The following is a 20,062-nucleotide window of genomic DNA, read 5'->3' as shown; positions in this document are numbered from 1 at the left end:
ACAGCAAGCGAGAGCTTGGAAATAAAATTTGTGTGGTGCCGGGCAGTTGATTTGATTGATTGATTAGTGTGGTTTTGTGGCGCAAGGGCCATGAGTGGCCAAAGAGCGCCATGTCTTCTGTGTGGTGTTGCGATGACCAATGATTTCGATGACAGGGTGTATTATGGCTGTATAGAGGCCTAAAATCACGCGCTATAAAGAAGGAAAGAAGTGTTAATTTCAAGGGCTCGTTTTCTTTGTTATACACAATATTAATGAGAACTAACAGACAATAATGTCAAGGAAAGTATAGGGGATGTTTTTAGTAATAAATGTAAGGTAATTGTGAAGAAAGAAAAGTGGACGAAAAGATAGCTTGCCGCGAGCAGGGACCGAACCTGCGACCTTCGAATAACGCGTCCGATGCTCTACCAACTGAGCTACCGCGGCGGCCATCCCCCCGTCCACTTTATAGGGCATATGTGTGCATTTAAACGTGGGAGCGTCAGTCAGCGCCGCCAGTAGCCATGACGGCGAGTGTGGAACACTCTTTTTCTGCCTTGTTGGCGTCACGTAGCACGTGAACTTATTACGAGCTGGCAGCTGACCAATAATCCCTCGCATACTACCTGAAAGCATCAAGTCTGCCAGAACTATAAAGAAGCGTAAAAGGGGTGTATAGGGTATAAAATTATGGCAGTGACAAGTGGTGTGATCTATGGGTGTGGGATTAATGACGAGTGAGTATGGTATTTACAAGTGAGAGGCGGGAAAACAGCACGAATGCCTCCTCGAGGCCTTTGAGCCCAAAGGCCAGGAGGCAGGTGCTTGCTTTGAAAGAATTACCACAGCAGCAGCCTCAATGATGAGACCGCGCTACGGAGCGCCTGGAAAAATAACATTGAAATTTACATCCTTTAGATATTCACATAGGGACTGATACTTAAAGAGAGGTTCTTTGCCAATGAACATATCGGGGATGGAGTGGGAACTAAAGGTATATTGATAAGAAATGCTTTTTCCAGAGAGCGTCTAGTTCCCTGCATTGCAGTAGGATGTGGAGTACAGTGAGGCGGTCGCCACAGTGGTCACACAACGGTTGGTCGCCTCCAGACAAAAGGTATGTATGTGTACTATGTGTGTGTCCTATTCGGAGTCTGCAGAGTGTTACTTGTGTACGAAGTGCCTTGGATATCGGCGGCCAATTACCAAGGTGCGGTTTTATAAGATGTAATTTATTTTGCTTTTTCTTATTCCATAGGTGCTGCCAATGTGCCCTGAGCTTCAATTTTAGGATGGGCTTCAGGTCCAGTGCAGGGACTGTCATGAGTGTATCGCCAGCGTTTCCGTGAACGGAGGCCGCCAGCCGGTCCGCCAACACGTTCCCTTCGATCTCGCGATGCCCTGGCACCCAGCATACAACAACATGCTGTCCGAACGTGCAGATAGTGCATATGAGTGAGTAAAGGGAAACAAGGACAGGATTTCTATGTTTTTTCAAACTTTTTAAAGCTTTTACAACACTTAGGGAATCGGTATATATAACTGCATTGTCTATTTTTAATTGTTTAATGTGTTTAACGGCCACCAATATTGCATATGTCTCTGCTGTGAAAATGCTTGTGTTAGGATGCAGAACGCCGGCATCCGAAAAGGATGGACCAACCGCGGCGTAGGACACAGAAGTGTGAGACTTAGAGGCATCGGTAAAGAATTCTCGAAAAGTGTATTTGTGCTGGAGTTCGAGGAAGTGTGTACGGATATGTGCAGCAGGCGCGTGCTTAGTAACTTCCACGAAGGATACATCGCAATCTACGAGTTTCCACTGCCACGGTGGGGGATATGCAGCTAGGCCCCTCACACGAAGCGCGTAGGGCTTTCTCATGGCAGGACGGTTTTCAAACAGGATTGAAGTGGACAGATCATTGATAGCAGAGTGTAAGGGGTGTTCTCCATTCGCGTTCACCTTGAGGAAATATACAAAAGAGAGGTAGGATCTCTGGAGGTGTAACGACCACTCGTTCGATTCGACATAAAGGCTTTCTACGGGGCTAGTACGAAAAGCACCCATAGAAAGTCGAATGCCTAGATGATGGACCGGGTCAAGCATCTTCAAGGCGCTTGGTGTCGCAGACTGATAGGCTATCGCCCCGTAATCTAGGCGCGTGCGTATGAGGCTTCTATATAAATTCATCAGACACTTTGTGTCACTACCCCAAGTAGTGCTTGACAACACTTTCAGAACATTCATTGTTTTTATGCACTTGTTTTTTATATATTTTATGTGTGATATGAAGGTTAGTTTCGTGTCTAGAATTACACCTAGGAATTTCTGTATTCGCTGGCCGTGGAGGTGAATGTCCGGATCAGGATGGAGGCCTCTCTTTCTCGAGTATAATACGCAAGTGCTTTTTTTTGCGGGTTAAGGCTGAATCCGTTCTCGTCTGCCAACTTAGTTACCTTGTTCAAACCAATTTGCACCTGCCGCTCGCACATTGCGAGATTGCAAGATGTAAAGCCGATTTGTACGTCATCGACATAGTGCAATAAAACATGTTACGTGGGATGGACTGGCGCAAGGAATTCATTTTGATAATAAAAAGTGTACAACTCAATACACCACCCTGCGGAACTCCTGTTTCTTGGACGAATATTCGAGACAACACAGTGCCCACTCGAACACGGAATGTCCGATTGGACAAGTAACTATCGATTATGGTTAACATCCTACCCCGTACACCTAAATGTGAGATGTCTCGAAGTATGCCAAAGCGCCATGTGGTATCATAGGCCTCCATATCGAGGAACACAGACAGAAAGAATTGTTTATGGACGAAAGCGTCACGGATTTGTGTCTCGATACGTAGCAGGTGGTCCGTTGTGGATCTACCTTCTTGAAACCCGCATTGGTATGGGTCAAGTAGACAGTTTATTTCAAAGAAATGTAGGAGTCGCCTGTTTATCATCTTTTCGAAAACCTTGCATAGACAGCTTGTTAAGGCTATACGCCTGTAATTGGAAACTGAGGATGGGTCCTTGCCCTGTTTTAAAATGAGAATAATAATGGCTTCTTTCCACGCAGGGGGGATCTCGCCGGAAAACCAAACAGCATTATACAGCGAAAGGAGGGCATTTTCGGTTACAGATGGCAGGTGTTTCAACATTTCATATACAACACGGTCGGAGCCTGGGGCGGAATTATTGCAGCAATTAAGCGATGCTTGTAGCTCAGCTATACAGAAAGGTTCATTGTATGCTTCGTGTTTTGTGGATTTTCGCTGTATATATATCTATAGTTTCCGTTTTTCTATTCGTGTTTTGTATCGTTGGAAAGCTTCGGTATAGTGCGACGAGCTCGACACCTGTTCGAAGTGTGCGCCGAGGGAGTTTGCCTGGTCCTCCAAGCTGTCGCATTGTGTGTTTACAAGAGGGAGTGAATATGCCTGCCGCCCTGCTACCCTACTAACCATGCTCCAGACTTTAGCTTCCTGCGTATATGAATTAATGCCCGATAAAACGCGCCGACAGGCAAGAAGGGAAAGTTGTGCCGGGGAGTTGTAAGAGATGTCGAACTTTTTTTTTCTTTTTTTTTTTTTGCATAAGAACGTAACTATAACGCGACTTTAAAAATAATGTGACTACCAGTAATGAACCTGTTTTCTTTTTGCTGTGTACAAAACCAACTTTTTCTTTAGATGTGCCAACACATAAAACCTTCAGGTTTTAGGCTTTATATACAAATCCTCCTACGATTCAAATTAACATCAAAATTGTTCGACATTGATTACTATTCGCTTCGACTTTGCTTCGAACCAAAAAAGGGGTACTCGCACAAGCCAAACATGAGGGTCTAAGTTGATCTACATACTGAACCCATTAGATTTTTTCTCCCGTCCTGGCTACATACATGAGCGCGCTACACACTCCTTGCCACGTATTAAATGAGCGAGTAGGATTTTCGCGCGCTGCTCTTCGGAAGTATTGACCGTGGCGGCGGTGCTGCAGTCGCTCATGCCGCGCGCAATGCACGTCGCAGCTGAGAGGAGAAGGACCCTCCTTTTCCACGCTCTCTCCATACCGGAGGAGTGGGGTTTCTGCTCGCTAACAAACGGAATGCCCTAACCAAAAAAGTTCTTTACGAGCTTCTTGATACTCTTATTTCTTACTGTTGACATGTGGAAACAAAAACGAGACAGTTTCCGGCCGGGCACCGCAAACACAACAGGAACACACCTTGATGCATTGCTTTCTTTAAAGAGTAAGCCACTCTGAACGTACGTAATGACAGCAGAGCGCATTTTCCCTGCCGCACTGCACGCTGTACGATCACTGCAGGTACCCCTCACAATACCAGCAACAATGCCGCGACGCTCCACCACGTCACTCGGGCGTGTCAGCTCATGAGAGCCAACCTTCCAATCCCACACCGCACCACACAACAGTGGGAAGCATCAAGCGCAGCATCAATTCCTGCAGGACCACCTCAATCTAGTCGCGAGAGCGCATAGGGCAGTCGATGCTCATGGGGTTCTGGACCGAGTACTCAACCTCTGCCCATCAGGGGCGTAGCCAGAAATTTTGTTCGGGGGGAGGGGGGCGGGTTCAACCATACTTTATGTATGTTCGTCCGCGCGTTTGTATGTGTGCGTGTATATATACGCAAGCAAAATTGAAAATTTTCGGGGGGGTTTCGGACACCCCAACCCCACCCCCCTTGGCTACGCCCCTGCCGCCCATGGCCCGCCGAATAACCTTGCGGTTTCGCTTTATTTTATTAAATGTTGTCTTTCTCTCCTTTCGTTCCTCTTCGCCAGGGCAAACCATGCCTATTACACGAAACAACAGCCCGAGTATTTGCCTTGGAAGCAGACGCTCGCACACTTCTGAAATTCTTCCACAGAGACGCCATAGCCTCGATATTGAAGTGTCCTTTTTCCACATAACCACAAACGTGTCTTCCATGGCCACCACTAAGAGGCATAGACCATTCTGTTTACGATATAAGTCACAGTATTCTCATATGGATCATAGCTATATCATTCCTGTAAAAACCATCTCCAAAGCTGTCCATACTATCCACACAAGGCACCTTTCCTGGCCTTTGGTCCGAGCCCTGTAGGCTAAAGGTCTATTCAGGGAGAGTAACTCATCAAATAGAATGGTAGGCAGAACACTATTTTGGTCTGGTTCATGCGCACATGTCCGACGTTATATGTAGCGAAGCATCGGCAATATAAAACTCAATTACCACTGGATGGTAACATTGCGAGTGCGCGCTTGTTCTTGACCTGCCTATAGGCGATGCGCAAAGCGCCGACGACGCCATCTGCCATGGCTCGGAAGCGCTCGCGGGGCCCGGCGAGCAGTGTTCCCGCGAGCGTCCGGATGGATGTGTTTTTCATCGTGATTTAACGATTCTGGCGGGCCTCAGCGATGTCGAAAAATACCTGCTGCGTTGTCGGCTGCTCAAACACACACAAAAAATCGCCAGTAACGCACATATATAGGTTTCCGGTGCTATTTCATGAGCGAAAGCGACGGCGGCGGTGGATTGCGGCTGTACGACGTAGAAGCTAAGCAATCGCGCTTTGTTTACGGCAGTGTTAGAACGATTATCGTGTTTTTATTTCTTCTTTTTTGTCGCTACGTTTTCAGCGAACGCTACTACGTTTACACTTGGTCGCCTCGCCTGCATTGTAGACACTACAATTCACATGAGGTTGTTATTACTGATAAGACGCGATACCTTGGCTCACTTGAAAAACGAATGGCGCGAAGCGCAATGCGAGAGAATGTAGGGCAGGTGACGGCTCCTTTAAAAAAGCGCCGTGGAATCACACGTGTGCTGTACGAAATCGGCTGCATTCTATCTATTGATGGCACTGGAATGCGATCATCGGTGCAGAATGTTCGCTGTGCGCTTCTGCACCGATGATGACAAGCTTATCGTTTATTTTTTCACAAGTTTATCGTGCTGGTTTCAAAGTTTTACCAACGCTGACCCTTCACGTGGCCGACCCTGTGAAATCTATACGCCGGTGCGACAGCGCTCCCTCAGAATCTACTATATCAGCACATGGCACGTAAACGAAGCTACTGTGTCGAGAAAAAACATTGGTTCACGCGTCAACGCATGCAGGCGTTAGTGATCGGGACGTTATAAAGAAAGCGGTGTACTTACGATGAGCTCCACTTCGTAGGAGAAGCTTGTTGTCGATTGTCGCGTATGGGGACAATGTCGTCCCACACAGCTGTGACATCGGCCACATGTCCACTATTATAAAGTGCGGCTCCTTTGCGCACACTGTTGCCGCAAAAGCAATTATCTGGGACGCGCACAACCGGCGAATCGCACGCGCGCAAATGAGGCGTCTGCTACGCGACCCGCGAGCGGTTCCGACGGCCGCCGCTACGCGGCTTTCAGCGGCGCCCCTATAGGCGCTGCGCATCGCGGATAGTCGGGCACTACTTTAGATGGCAGCGGCATTTCCTCCTTAAAGGCGGGTGAATATGAGCCTGCACCAATGGGCGCACAAACTGACAGTCCCTCTGGTGAGCAGGACGGCAGAGTCACTCACTGGACCTCCGCGGCTCATGAGCAGGACTCTTTAGTTGCAAAGGCCCTATCACAGGTCTTGCGCAACACAACTTGGAAGTTCCACCAATAACGTTCAGCGTGACGCCGAACTAGAGCGTCTGCTTCACTTTGTGTCCATTGAACTGGACAGCTTCGAGAAGAGTGGCTTCAGGTAGCAGAAAGGATACAATGGGGCAGCTCATCCCAAAGGCAATGACAGTGCTGACTTTCACAGTGCAGTCCTAGCGTCATCAGTGCTTCATTGTTAAGGTGCTATAACTCCAACGAATCTGAGCTGCAATTTCTGCAAATCGACGCAGCATTTGACGGAGTCATGCAGTCTTCACTTACCGCTACCAGAGAAGAAGAAGCTTCTTTCTGCCGACATGCGGTGCTTCCTATGCACCAGTAAAGGTCATCGCGCAAGCAATTGCAGGTGAAGAATTTCGTCCTTCGGCTGCAGCGGTCGCATCCAGTATACGTGCTGCCCAGATAAGCTAAGGCGAAAGCCGCGCAAAGATGTCAAAGTGAACGGTAAGCTCTCCAGACCTGGAAACGAGAAAACACTGACTACTACGAAAAAGTTCGGATGGAAGTTCCCAGGGAGCAACGATCCCTCATGGTCAAAAATATTTGACTCCCGATTAATGGACATGACCACCCGACCAGACAAGGCAAACCGTACAGAATTGTGCGAAATCATCTACAAGGAAAAAGGAAGACTCCAGCGCTATGAGACCACGCTCATACATGCAAAAGTCAGAGCCTTGAGTCTGCCTCCCATGCTAACAAGCAAATTATCCAGGAGAAGCATACCGCACTGCGTGAAGTTCAAGTTCAGAGAAATGTGAATGAGCAGGCCCCTTCTATGGAAACCAAGATGGCCGAGCTACGATTGAAGTTGTGCGAGGAGCAGACTGCTCGTGAGCGGGAGTACAGAGCCCATACACGCATGCTCAGGAGCTTCAACGACGACTTCTTGAGGAACGAACTTTTCGTGAGAACTTAGAAGCTTAAGAAAGCCATGAGGGAAGCTGCTCAGGCACACGTGGCGAATGAGTGCGAATTCAATCTGGAGAAGTTGATTAATGAGTCGGACGAGGTGATCAAATGGCTGCTTGCTTCAGAAGAGGTACTACGACAGACTTACTCAATGCTGCTCAAGAATCCGCAGGTGGTCTTCGATCAGCAGCAGGATTAATTGGAGAAAAGAAAGAAGCAGCAAGGACATACCGTGAATTGTCTGCACAAGGAGACGACAGGAAGAGAGACGCAGATGGTGCCCCTGGAGCGTCTTCTGCAGATGTTGTCCCAGGCAGCAGGAATACACGATCGGTTGCGAATGCAAGACCGTTCTGCCATCCAGCAGTTCCTAGAGCGTCTCTTGCTGCTCACAGAAGAAAATGCATACTCACAAAATGCTACGGACATTAGTGACAAGGCTACAGAACTGCCTTCCCAGGACAGAAAACCTAGACATGAGGACATTGCTGGATAATTTTGGCAAGAAGCGTCTGCTACTGAAACAGTCGAAGCAGCCTGTGCCGAGAGGCCTGTTGACCTGATCGCCTACATCCGCTCGCTGGCAGGAAAGGAAGACCTCGGTGCCCACACCAAGGGGCGAGAGAACCTTCGGCAACTGAAGGATGAGACTGAAAGGCAGAAGGCTGACGAAGGTACCTCAAGGCTGCATCAAGGAAACGGAAGTATCAACACGTACGGAGGCCTTTTGGAGTATGCAACACAAAAGTGCCTGACAGTACAGACGAGACACCACTGCACGGCCGGGAATATGTTGAATTTGCCGCGTTCCCTCCATAAGAATAAGAAGTGCATTTGTGAGCTCGTTCGACCAAGGAACCAAGTAGCCATCCTTATGCTCTGGGCTCAGGCTCATGTGGATGCCAATAAACATCTCTACGAGTTCTTAACTGCTGGCCTGTGGCTTTGGAAATAAACACAATAATGCTAAATCCAATAAGGAAGCACAAACATGTTTCAAATCGTAAAAATGTTGCATTTATTATGGTAAATTCTTGCTTGAACATCATACATGCCAACATTCACCAGAAACATTACTGATAAACTTCGTCATGGAATGTAAAAGTGGATAGACAAAATCAAATATACAATCAAATAACAGCACCGGCTTAAATTCCACTATGAAGCAACATACAGTAGCCAGACAGCAACAAAATAGAAGGTGCAAAAGTCAGAGATTCACATTCCTGCCCTATTTTTTTAAGGCAACAATACTACCTCACATTATGCCAAGGCCTTTTCAGCATAGCCTGCACATTGCATGATCAACTAACTCCTAGCATGCGTAAGAATTAGTTGGCTCATTTAAGGTATCTTTTGCATTCTCCATTGAGATGAACAACGTTTTTAGAGTATCGCTTCAAATACGTGCAAGCACAATAAATGCTAGTGAGAAAGAGAGCACATTGTACAACAATTCTGAAGTAAATGAGATTCAACATGTGTCCAGAGATGACATACATCGCGTCACGATGACTCACACAGATACTCATTCACACTAAAAAAATCCATGACCACCACTTCTGAGACATGGTAGCTGTGAGCAAGAAAAGGTGACCTCAACACACACCTCAATATGACCAGTTAACAGAAGCCATGAAAATTACACCACTTGAATAAATTCTCCCCTTTGTTTTATCTTTTTATTGGAACACAACCCTCATTATTTGTCTAAATGTTTAAGCATGTTGTCTGCATTGTCATCAGTATTGCATAGTGCTGGTGACTGTCCTATATCAACCCCATTTGTTGCCTGAAACGAGTCGACGTTAAAAACTGCAACATCCTACTTTCCTTTGTGCCCCAATTTTAAGACGTGGTGATTGTTCAATTGCTAGAGCAGCACAGCTGGTTCTTTCAGCCTTCAACTGTCCATTTCTTTCAATAAATCATTAGTTCCGAGTAAGCACTTGCGGCGTTTAGTCTAATTCTTTGTCCTTGTTTTCTCACACTACCTTCACCACCAAGATTACGCATTCTGCCAAACACATCAGAGCATACACTAGCCAAATGTAGCTAGACAGAGGTCAGTGGAATGTTTCTTACTAAGACACCCAACTCTACTAAATCAGAAGCAGGAGTCATCAGCTACCTTGCCATTTAGTATACATTCTTAGCAACTTTGTAAAAAATTGTCAATGTTCAATTATGGAGTGGAAGTCAAAGATGAAGAACATCTCTTGATCATGCTAATAATAAGACAAGCGATTTCATAGAAAATTTCCATATGTCATGTACTAGTGAGGATAAGAGCTATAATGTAGCTCTTATAATATTTCTAGCACATATAAAGCTTGCATTCTCTCGATAAACAAAGCAACAGTGAAATCATTGATACATCACTGACACAATACAGAAAAGTGCAATAATTAGTGTTATCCCAAAATTTTTACATTTGAGTGTGTGCATAGTGTGCCTCTGCATTCCTCCCGCCCCCACCCTTCTACATCAAGAAAAAAGAAACAAAAACAATTATAAAATAAATAAAAGAAAGGTCTACCAGTATACCTCGCACCAATACTTATGCAACAACATTCAAACATTATAAAAGCAACCAGGCAATGCTGTCCGTACAGACAAGGCCAAATAAATACTTTGTTTTGTATATTCAGCCATTACTGTCTTCCACACACAATGAATGCATAGCAAACCTCTGTACTGAATCCATCCTCTTACGTACTTCCACACTAGCCAATGTTATGCAACTTGATGCACTCTGTGGATCTTCGCCAGTCACACTCCGCAAAGTACTGTTTATATAGGCATGCTGTCGCACTGTGATTTCCTGCTTAGCAGCATGCTATGAGACTGTGCCCATTAATGTCACATGCACATTAAAGACACTGTAGCATAGATATGGCACAGACAGGAGTGCCAGTGAAAGATGAAGACGAGGACAGTTGTTGCTGGTGCTCAAGCTTGCTCCGTTTTGGACCGCTGATCGCTTCGCCTGCGCTAGTACTCTAATAAATGTGTCACGGACTCGACGCTAAACGCGTACCATCAAGCGGTGGAAGTGATGGGTATCGATCCCAGTACCTCTCGCTTACACGCTTACATGCTTACGTACGCTTGCAATAGCGCCACTCAGTCTACAGCAGGATTCCCTCCCTTCTTCCTTCCTTATGGCCGCAAACCTTCCTCATTTATGGATACTATTCTTCTGTATTGCCCGGACACTTCTGAGTCCACAACTCTATCTGAAGTCGCCACCTATGCTGAGGAATGCAGGCAACTCGCACGTTCTTTTACCACAAAAGACGAAGCACGCCAGAAGAACCGTCAAGATGAAAACCTGCCTCCTCAGTCATATTCGCCTGGAACATTGGTGTGGCGTCTCGTTCCCTCCTCTGCTTCTGGCCTTTCGACAAAGCTAGTACTGTCAAAGTACAAAGGCCCCTACCACGTCCTACGTCAAGCATTCCTGGTCAACTATAATGTTGAGCTTGTTCAATCATCCACAGATCGCCACCGTCACAGCCGCGACACTGTTCACGTTGACCGACTGAAGCCGCACTATGACCCGCCACTCGTACCTGTTCATTAGGTCGCCATGACGGCTCCTTTTCTGCGAGGGAGTCAGGCCCATTGCCTGGGGGGGGGGGGCCCCCCCCCGAAATTTTTATGATACACGGTGTTTTACCAAAAATAAATATTAAAATAGGTGTTTTTTTCAAATAGCAAGTGCCCCCCCGAAAAAAATTCCTGGCTACGGGCCTGGAGGGAGTGATTTGTAGCATGGATATGGCGCAGACCGGAGCGCCAGTGAAAGGTGAAGACAAGGACGGTTGTTGTTGGTGCTCGCGCTTGCTCCGTTTCAGGCCACTGATCACTTCGCCTGTGCTAGTTCTTTAATAAAAGCATCACAAACTCAATGCTAAACGCGTTCCATCAACACAAACAAACTAGTTCAAACCATTGCAAAGGCTATTCTCAATTAGCAACTGAGAACTGCATCACTTCCTCTATTGTAAAACAAAAACTATAAAAGAATCTGTAGCTCGATCATCATGGATCTAAGACGCTGTATTAAGGAAGCCAAGTCAATGAACAGTACGATCATCAAAAGAGCAGATGCCTGCTCTTCCTGGTTAAACAATGAAAAGGATGATGTAATGAACCATATACTACCCATAAAACTAGCTTATACATCATGGACGGAATGGTTCTGGTAAAATAGTACTCCGAAAGGCATACATACATGCATGAATAAATCTCTACTGAGGAATAATATTGGACAGAAATACTTCTAAAATAAACTTTGATGTAAAATAGCTTATGTGAACATATGTGCAGACTCAAGTAAAATGTATGTACAAGTTTTCATTAACCTTGCAGACAAAAAATGGAATGTGTTACCAAAGCATGAGCCACAAAACAGCACTGGAAAGCACTCTTCAAAGAGTGAATACATTAGGCTAGAAGGCAATGAACTTTTCCACATCGCTCGAGCGTCACTGTACAGTGATATTATGTGGTTATTTGTTGTTTGTAATGAGCCCTCAGTGAATTTAGCCCCGAATAGAACTCACCTCACAGGCTTCACTACTATGACGTTGAGAGTTGAGGTTAGCAAATTTACACTCAGCTGAACTCAGGGTGATATGCACACACAAAAGAGCTGCCTACTCCTTGTTCCCTGTTGTTCTATCGAATAAAGCCTTTCCATGCTGCAGGTAAAATGGCAGCACATGAACTTTTCTTGCAGATCTCGCTTAAAACAGACCATTAGCCTGTGCATTATTTTATTCGTCCAGCGCTAAACACCTCTTAGCCATCTTTTGTACTGCATGCATTTTCACACTGGCACCCGGCCTTGCTTGCATTGAGACATTGGACCAAGAGCTAGGAGTTTTATCACTGGAAGCTTAAAATACTATATTATTCATTACATATTCTTACATTCAGGCTACACACAAGATATGCCACAAAGTTTGCAGTCACCGGGTGTCTTATGGGAGGTGCATTACCATAGCAAGTTACCACAGTAACCTCGAAGCAGAGAGCATAAGCATGCACACAATTTTTCCACGAAGAATGCCCAATAAGACAAGCAATAAGAGGTGGGCATGCATCGTGTATGCAGATGTTTTCATGAAAAACTTCACATAGTCAGTCTTATTTTAGTAACGTTTGACCAAACATCTGTGATCAGTTTCACCGAAAAGCAAAGCCAACTGGAAATTACAACAGCTATTTAGTGTGACAAACGTATCTTATGGGGAAGCCTCGAAGAGAGCACAAGGTTAAGCTCTTTATCAGCAATAAATCACAGTCAGCTCTCACACATCCCTCCACCACAGAAAAGATAATGCAAGCTAGCACAACGTTACTTAACACTTTCAGACGCCACTTAAAAAGAACTGTCTGTAAAATGCGTCAAATCAATACGTTATTTCAAGGCACTTCATATTCTATTGCAACAAAAATAATGTCATAATGCATTAATTTATGTGTTTTATAGTAATTCTAATTCAATTGTAATTAAATATCTACTTATTGTGAAGTAATTCATGCTCAGTTTTTGCATTAATATAATGAAATCTTATACCAGAAATATAGTGAACATTTGTTTTCAGGTATGTCCATTCGGAGGAAAGAAAAATTATACTTCTGACGTGGCTCGTGGGAAGGCACGTTGAACAGTGTAGTGTCTTCAGCAAACTGATCATATACTACAGTACACTGCAAAATGAAGTTAAATGAAGACAAATTTACCATGCAGGAGGTTCATTTCATCCAAAGCTCAATGTATCTTGCTCTCTCTTAGCCCCTAGTCATTACAAATGGCAAAAACAAGTGGTGTACACAATTGTGTACATAGCATGTCAAAGGGTTAAATTACAATTCTTAGCTACCCAAGGTAAATACACATCAGTGAATGTTACAGTTCAGATAACATAGTTGCACTAATAAAGTAATAGAGTCACTAATCAACCCTCGGTATACTGTTCAGCCAAATATAGTAATGTATACAATTTCATGATTTCACTTTAACACAGCATACAATTCTGGTCTCGTACGTCAAAATAAACAAACAACCTTAGGTCTCAGGAAATCTGGCAAATGCCAGATTTCCTGAGATCTAAGGAAGCAAAAGTTTCTGTACAGCAATATCATTTAGCAAAAGAACACAGATATGAGCCCAAAAGACCCAAGTTTACTTGAAAGGGCCGTGGCTCACAAAATGTTTTTTTGTGGTTCAGAATTCTGCAGAAAACTATACAACTCCACATGATCTAGTGCACTTGAACTCTAATAATGCTTTCACAGTTATATATTGATATTTGCATGAAAAGATGCACAAGGTATATAAACTGTGCACAATATGACACAGTGGCTAAAATCACGAGATATCAAACCTCGCAATAAAAGATAAGATGTACAAAATGGACGGAGCATTACTATCTGTGGTTACAATAAAATAAGCTCAGTACATCAACAAATTTTACAGTCCGCAAAGCTAAATTTCTTCATCTAGATGTTCAAGGACAGCATTTCAAGCACTGCAAGCACTTCAAGCTATAACTAAATAATAGCCTCTCATTACTGGAGGGGGGGGGCTGTTTTTTTCAGAATGAAGCTGCACATCTCACAAAGTGCTGTGCCTTCCAACAGAGACCAAATCAATCATAAATGTGGTACTACTTACTTCCTAATGCCACACATACACAGGTTTGAAGCATCAGGCCCACTCAATCATTTTATAACAAAAGTGCCATTGGCCCTATGCTTCCTATGCGCTCATCTTTATGAGTGTGTGCTCAATGTCCTTGCAGTAAAACAGGTTCTCTCACATGTTGCCATGAATAATGAGCCAAAATACACACAACTGCAGGTGACTGCAAAAATAAAGCATCACTTATGGAAGGATTTCAATAACACAGGGTCAACAGATTCAGGATGCAAAGGCATACTGTACAATGCATCAGACCCATGTGGTTAGGAGTAAGGCAAAACCACAAGACTTTCCCCTATGCACCTTCCTGCCTAGGTCACCAACTTTTGCAAGGTTTCTCCTCACACAAAGCATATTAAGTAGTGCAAGGACAAGCAGCATGATCAGTTGTCACCAATCAGAAGAAATTAAGATGCCTGAGCAATGCAAGGCTTCCACACAACACCAGCAGGGCATGCAGCGAACGGACATTAAGGTGGTCAGCACCATTGCAGCTGTCCTCAGCACAATAGCACTCTTCCCAGTAGACGCCATTTTCATGGTAGCCCCAGTCGCAACCCCAGTTGACACCCCGCTCCGAGATCTGGGCACAGCGTCGCTCCACACTTCTCCACCGGCCATCCCCTTTAACAAAAATGCAAGAGCTTCAATCAGCTTATTCACCAGCAAGATGCCAGCAAGCTAGCACAGATATTCACCCCCAAGTTTGAGTATGCTTACAATGATAATAAATTGAAATAGCAGAAGCAACATTACCTAAAGAAAAGCATAAAGATCAAATAACAATGTGACCCATACCTTATGGATATAGGATGAAACTGTGCAGAATGATATCTCACAGTTCAATAATTTTAACATCACAAGATTTTTAGAGAACTAGCATAACAGTGGCCTTGCAATTACCTTTCTACCTGCTATCAAGCAACTGATGAGCAATACAACCTACACAGTAATTCCACCTATCATGAAGCCACTCAAGAGGCTTCAGCAACACAAAAAAGCTGCACAGTATGTAGATCACATGGTGAAAATCATACATGCAAAGTATTATTATATCAAACTGATGATAATTGCAAGATTGGCTGAAAAATTCAAATAAGCACTTTTCAGAGGACTTACTATTCCTGTCAGTAAAAGTGTCACAGCCATCACTCTCCACACCCATGCCACACAGCATACACAGTGTGTCTACTAAATTTCGAGACTGGCGTCATAAAAATTATAATGCCATGATTGGCTGTTAACCTTCAATATATGAGCCTCCTTGTTGTATACAAGTAATTGCACGGCTGTACAGTTTCTGGATTCCTTTCTGGAAGTCCTCTAGCCCGACAGTGTTGAGTTCCTTTGTCACAGCCCTCTGGATGTCCGAAATTGAGTTGAAATGTTTTCCTTTCAATGTCATTTTGACTTTTGGAAAAAGAAAATAGTCCGCTGGGGCAAGGTCAGGTGAATAGGGTGGATGATTGAAACATGTCACCTGTTTCTTTGCCAAAAATGTCTGTACTGCAATTGCTCTGTGGCATGGTGCATGGTCATGCAACAAGAACCAGCCCCACGAATGAACCACTGCCGGCCAGACCCATTGGATTCTCTGCAGTAAGCGTGTTAAAATGTCTCTGTACATTGTAGAATTCACAATTTGTCCTTCAATCATGTCCGTGGTCTCTGTGGCTGTTTTGCCAAGTTTTACGCAAAACTTGATGGCTTTTTCTGCTCCACTTGGCTAACCATGACGAACAAACGAAACAGTGTTCACTGAAATCACCACCTCACAAAATTCACACCACAACTTTGTGAATTCTTCACACAATGCACAGAACACTAGCCACTAAAAGCTACAGATAATAACCACTAGGTGGCTCCATTGGCTATCTTGCAGTGTTGCCAGTCTTGAAACTTAATAGACATACTGTGTATAAACAGCCAGCAGCAATGCCCACACAAAGAGCTTCATGAGATGCTGAATGTGCAAATTGCATTCAAAAATGTCTCATGCACTAAGAAAAAAAGTAAGAGAAATAATCTATGCAAAATCTCCTTTGAGAGTTCTTTAAGAAACACTACGAGTTCTGCGCAATGAAAAGACAACAGCAGTGCTCTTGCTGAATACCCTGCGAGGTTCTAAGAGCATGGAAAAAAACAGAATATACTCTGAAATGATGTCAGAGCACTGGACACACAATTCGAAGGTTTTGGTTTCAGATTCCACCAACAAAAAGGGTGATTTTTTGTCCACTTTATTTCCTGTGAATTTAGGTCAAAATTATTACACTAAAGTTAACGAAATAACAAATAACGTCCCCTGTGTTTTCCTTGGCTTAATTGCCTGTTGGTTTGACTAGTTGTGTCAGCTTACTAACTGCTTAAACATCCTCATAAAACTCTCTTAATACATGTACTACATATCAACTTCTGATAGGTATCAGTGCCCTTGAGAGTTCATAGTTTTAAACCCCACGAGGATGCAGACATTCCTGCAAATTATTTTCAAAATATGTACATATGCGCAATGTGCTGTATCCTCGTTTCCATTGTAACATGCTGCAGTTTCAATAACATGGCTGATTAAGACCGATTGGGCTGGGAATGTGCACAGCTTTATTTTTACTAGAGTTACTGTATATGCTACCTTTAGGTAGCAGAGTTGCGCATAGGTCTGGCTAGCAACCACAGCTATGCGGTGAAGTCGCACTCTGTTTTTGCAGGCGACATGCCTACCGTGTCGCCGATTAACATGTCTGGTGTATCGAATACCGGCAATAAACATTGACTCTCATTGACTAGTGTTAATTCAGTTCGCTGAGCGGCGGCGACGAAAAATACAGAAATTGGCCTGAGCGTCAACATCTCCACAATGCATGGTTGCTAGCGGCGTTTGGAAGACAGATGCGCAACTCTGCTACCTAAAGGTAGCATATACAGTAACTCTAATTTTTACTCCATCGCAGCCGTCTTGGAACCCCAGGGTTGCCTTTCTACATTTTAACAAAAGCTAGGCATGGACACTACAGTGTGTGTCTGTGTCTGTCACACCCATACACCAACCCCCACTATTTGATGACACGTCCCTGAAACCAGAACCAGAATCCTGGATATACTAATGGTTACAACAATATACCAACAAGGTATTTTGCAGGTATGGTTTTGGCTAAGTGCAGTACAGGAGCGAATAGTGTTCTGTCCTTCACCTATCCTTCAGATTTACAAACAGCCCATGAGGGCTAGGTGCACAACAAAACAAACCATTGGTCGAACAAGACATTCTAATAAAATAACACATTCTATGAGGAGTTTCTATGGTAAGTAGCTTTGTGAACATCCCTCCACTTCAATGCATTTGAAACACAGATAGTACAGGGGCGCCACCTTTTCTATCAGAAGTGTCACTAAGAACAATGATCAGCACAGATGCAGGGCCACACTGCAATTTACTTCCTTGCGACGAAGCAAAGTGTCGAGTGAAGGGACATTTGTGAAGAAGCTATATGTTGTGTATACCTATGGCTCATTGATAGGCAGCTTTAAAGGCAATTTGACTGAGCTGTCGGTGTAATTGTACACAAATACCAGTGCCCACGCTTCAAATGAAACACATGCAAAATGTGACTCACAGATAAAGCCTCTAGGCCCCTGCATGATACGCTTGTAACAGAAGGTGCCTAGTGCCTTGGCCTCTTCCCCCAAGCACTCAACAGCCGTATTCTTGGTCTTGTCATAGTAGGCGTATGCTCCACAATGGTCTTCGCCCTTGGGATCCTCACTGGTGCTACACTGGTAACACTTGATGGCCATCACTGAAAGTGTGACACAATACATACAATCAACTCAAGCACGTTAACACTTTAAATGTAACGGATAGTGCAACTTTCGCAATAGTTATGAGCTACTGTGGTTGTCCTTGAGACTGTCTCATTTAGAACACCAGCCTTAGAACAGCTTTTTGCGGTACACATCCCTCTTCCGGCTTTAGCTTGAAAAACAGGGTGTCCTGTATAAGAACATACGCTGCACTTTATGTCAAGATCTTTCCAGCCACCAAGTGTCTTTTCGTACTTGGAATAACCAAACGAACGAGAGATGTTGCAAATGTATTTGGTACACAGAAATAATACTCGGAGGATCTAATTGGGCGAAAAACTGGGCGTAATAACTTGCGAATACTCAATGTATTAAGCTAAGCGCAGTTTCCAGCTGTACTCATCCATATCGTGCAAAGAACTTGCGTCAAACGCGTTTCCAAGCGTGTGCTGTGTTAGCCTGCCTAGCGAAACCACTCCCAACAAGCATTCTTGCGGCAGTGAACTTCGGCCACGACAAATCACAATGTGAAAGCCAACATATGACTCTATTATTTATTTTTTTCACTCAGCTTGGCTTAGCACGATAACCGCTATGGGTCATATCTCTCGAAAAAACAAATTCCTTCGTCGCCGCACACATATGATTATTTGACATCATTTTCGTACGGGAATCGCCATGTTGGAAAACCTTACTCAAGCTACAGCAGGTGCTCGCGCTTACCTTGGTAGAGGCAAGTTAGGAAAACGCATGTCACAGTGATCACACTTAGCGGCTCTAAGTTCTTCATGATGTCTGCTGGAACGCGATTTGTAGCTACGATCTAAACAAATGCCGTCTTCGCTACTTCCGCAGCGGATAACAACAACACAACCACTTGCTGCACGGAGCGCGACTCACTTTTGAAATGCGCAAGATGCCACTGCGTTTCTCATACCGAGTAAAAGAGGGCGCTGCCAGTCTGGACGTTTTGCCAGGTTGTGTCAGTCCGGTAGCTCTGAAACCTTGTTTCACACGACGTAAACCCAGTAAACCGCCGTAAACACGTTAACAAGTAAATCGTGCGCGATGTAACGAGGCGTGATACAGCGATAGCGCGATGCAGGTCGTTTGACCTGTCCGCTAATCATGTGCATAACTAAAGTAGCTAAATGCTAATAGGTCGTGCTCTTGAATGCTCGCGCGGCACTGTTTGCGTTCGATATCCCTAGCTGTTAGCTGTGAAAACGAAATTTATCACCCTGCAGCATGGGCGTAGGCAGGATCAACGTTACGCAGGATTTTGTTTTGAGGGCGGGGAAGGGGGGGGGGGTTCAAACACCTGTGTTGCATTCCGCTGTCCACGCCTTGCAGAGCCTGGAAGTATTCGCACTTTCCAACGTCGCGAAATTTAGGCGGGGCAACCGCGGGGCAGATTTTCAGGCTAACGCTGCCTGTAGAAGGCACCTAAACCAGCTTAAATCGCCTAAACAGCATAAACTGCCTCGGGTATTTTCCCAGGTATTGATTTTAGGGGAAGGGGAGGGGGACTGCGTTGGAGGTGAAACGAATGGAATTGTAATGAAAACAACTTTATTTGGTGCTGCGGCTCAGTCCCGACTCCCGGTTCAGTCCCACGGAGGGAGCGTCAAGTCTAAACTTTATTGGGGGGGGGGGGGGGTCACTACTGTTAATTGCCTCAAAATCGTCTCAAAAAAAAAAATTATAAGTTTTGGCCGCAAAAGACACTTTTCCGCCAATTTCGCGATTTCTGAATTTTGAGCGCACCTAAGGAAAAAACGGTGCACTTCTTGGTCACAATATTTATTCCCCTCAAAAACCAAGTGAAACAAAATCTTGTGAGTCTAATATTTCCCTTGCTTGTCGAAGCACTTTCGAAGAAAAAAATCACAAACATGGCAAATCGCGCAACATACCTGTATTTCAGGAATTTATTGCTGCAAACAAGTTATAGCGAGGATAATAAAAATTGGCACATATTAACT

General features: G+C 44.5%; 1 protein-coding gene across 1 annotated transcript; it reads right to left on the bottom strand.

Annotated features, from left to right (window-relative positions):
• Positions 1 to 8,552: 8,552 nt before the first annotated feature.
• Positions 8,553 to 19,003, bottom strand: LOC119398046 (uncharacterized). Its single transcript, XM_037665311.2, has 3 exons — positions 18,801 to 19,003; positions 17,891 to 18,073; positions 8,553 to 14,900 (listed from the first exon to the last, which is right to left on the bottom strand). Exons 1-3 carry the CDS (start codon positions 18,865 to 18,867, stop codon positions 14,674 to 14,676), a joined length of 477 nt encoding a protein of 158 aa, XP_037521239.1. The 5' UTR covers positions 18,868 to 19,003; the 3' UTR covers positions 8,553 to 14,673.
• Between the last annotated feature and the right edge of the window lie 1,059 nt (positions 19,004 to 20,062).

This window comes from Rhipicephalus sanguineus, chromosome 1 (genome assembly GCF_013339695.2).
Source record: "Rhipicephalus sanguineus isolate Rsan-2018 chromosome 1, BIME_Rsan_1.4, whole genome shotgun sequence".
Taxonomy (NCBI): domain Eukaryota; kingdom Metazoa; phylum Arthropoda; class Arachnida; order Ixodida; family Ixodidae; genus Rhipicephalus; species Rhipicephalus sanguineus.
The sequence above is the reverse complement of the archived record's forward strand: the minus strand, read 5'-3'. Positions and strand labels throughout refer to the sequence as shown.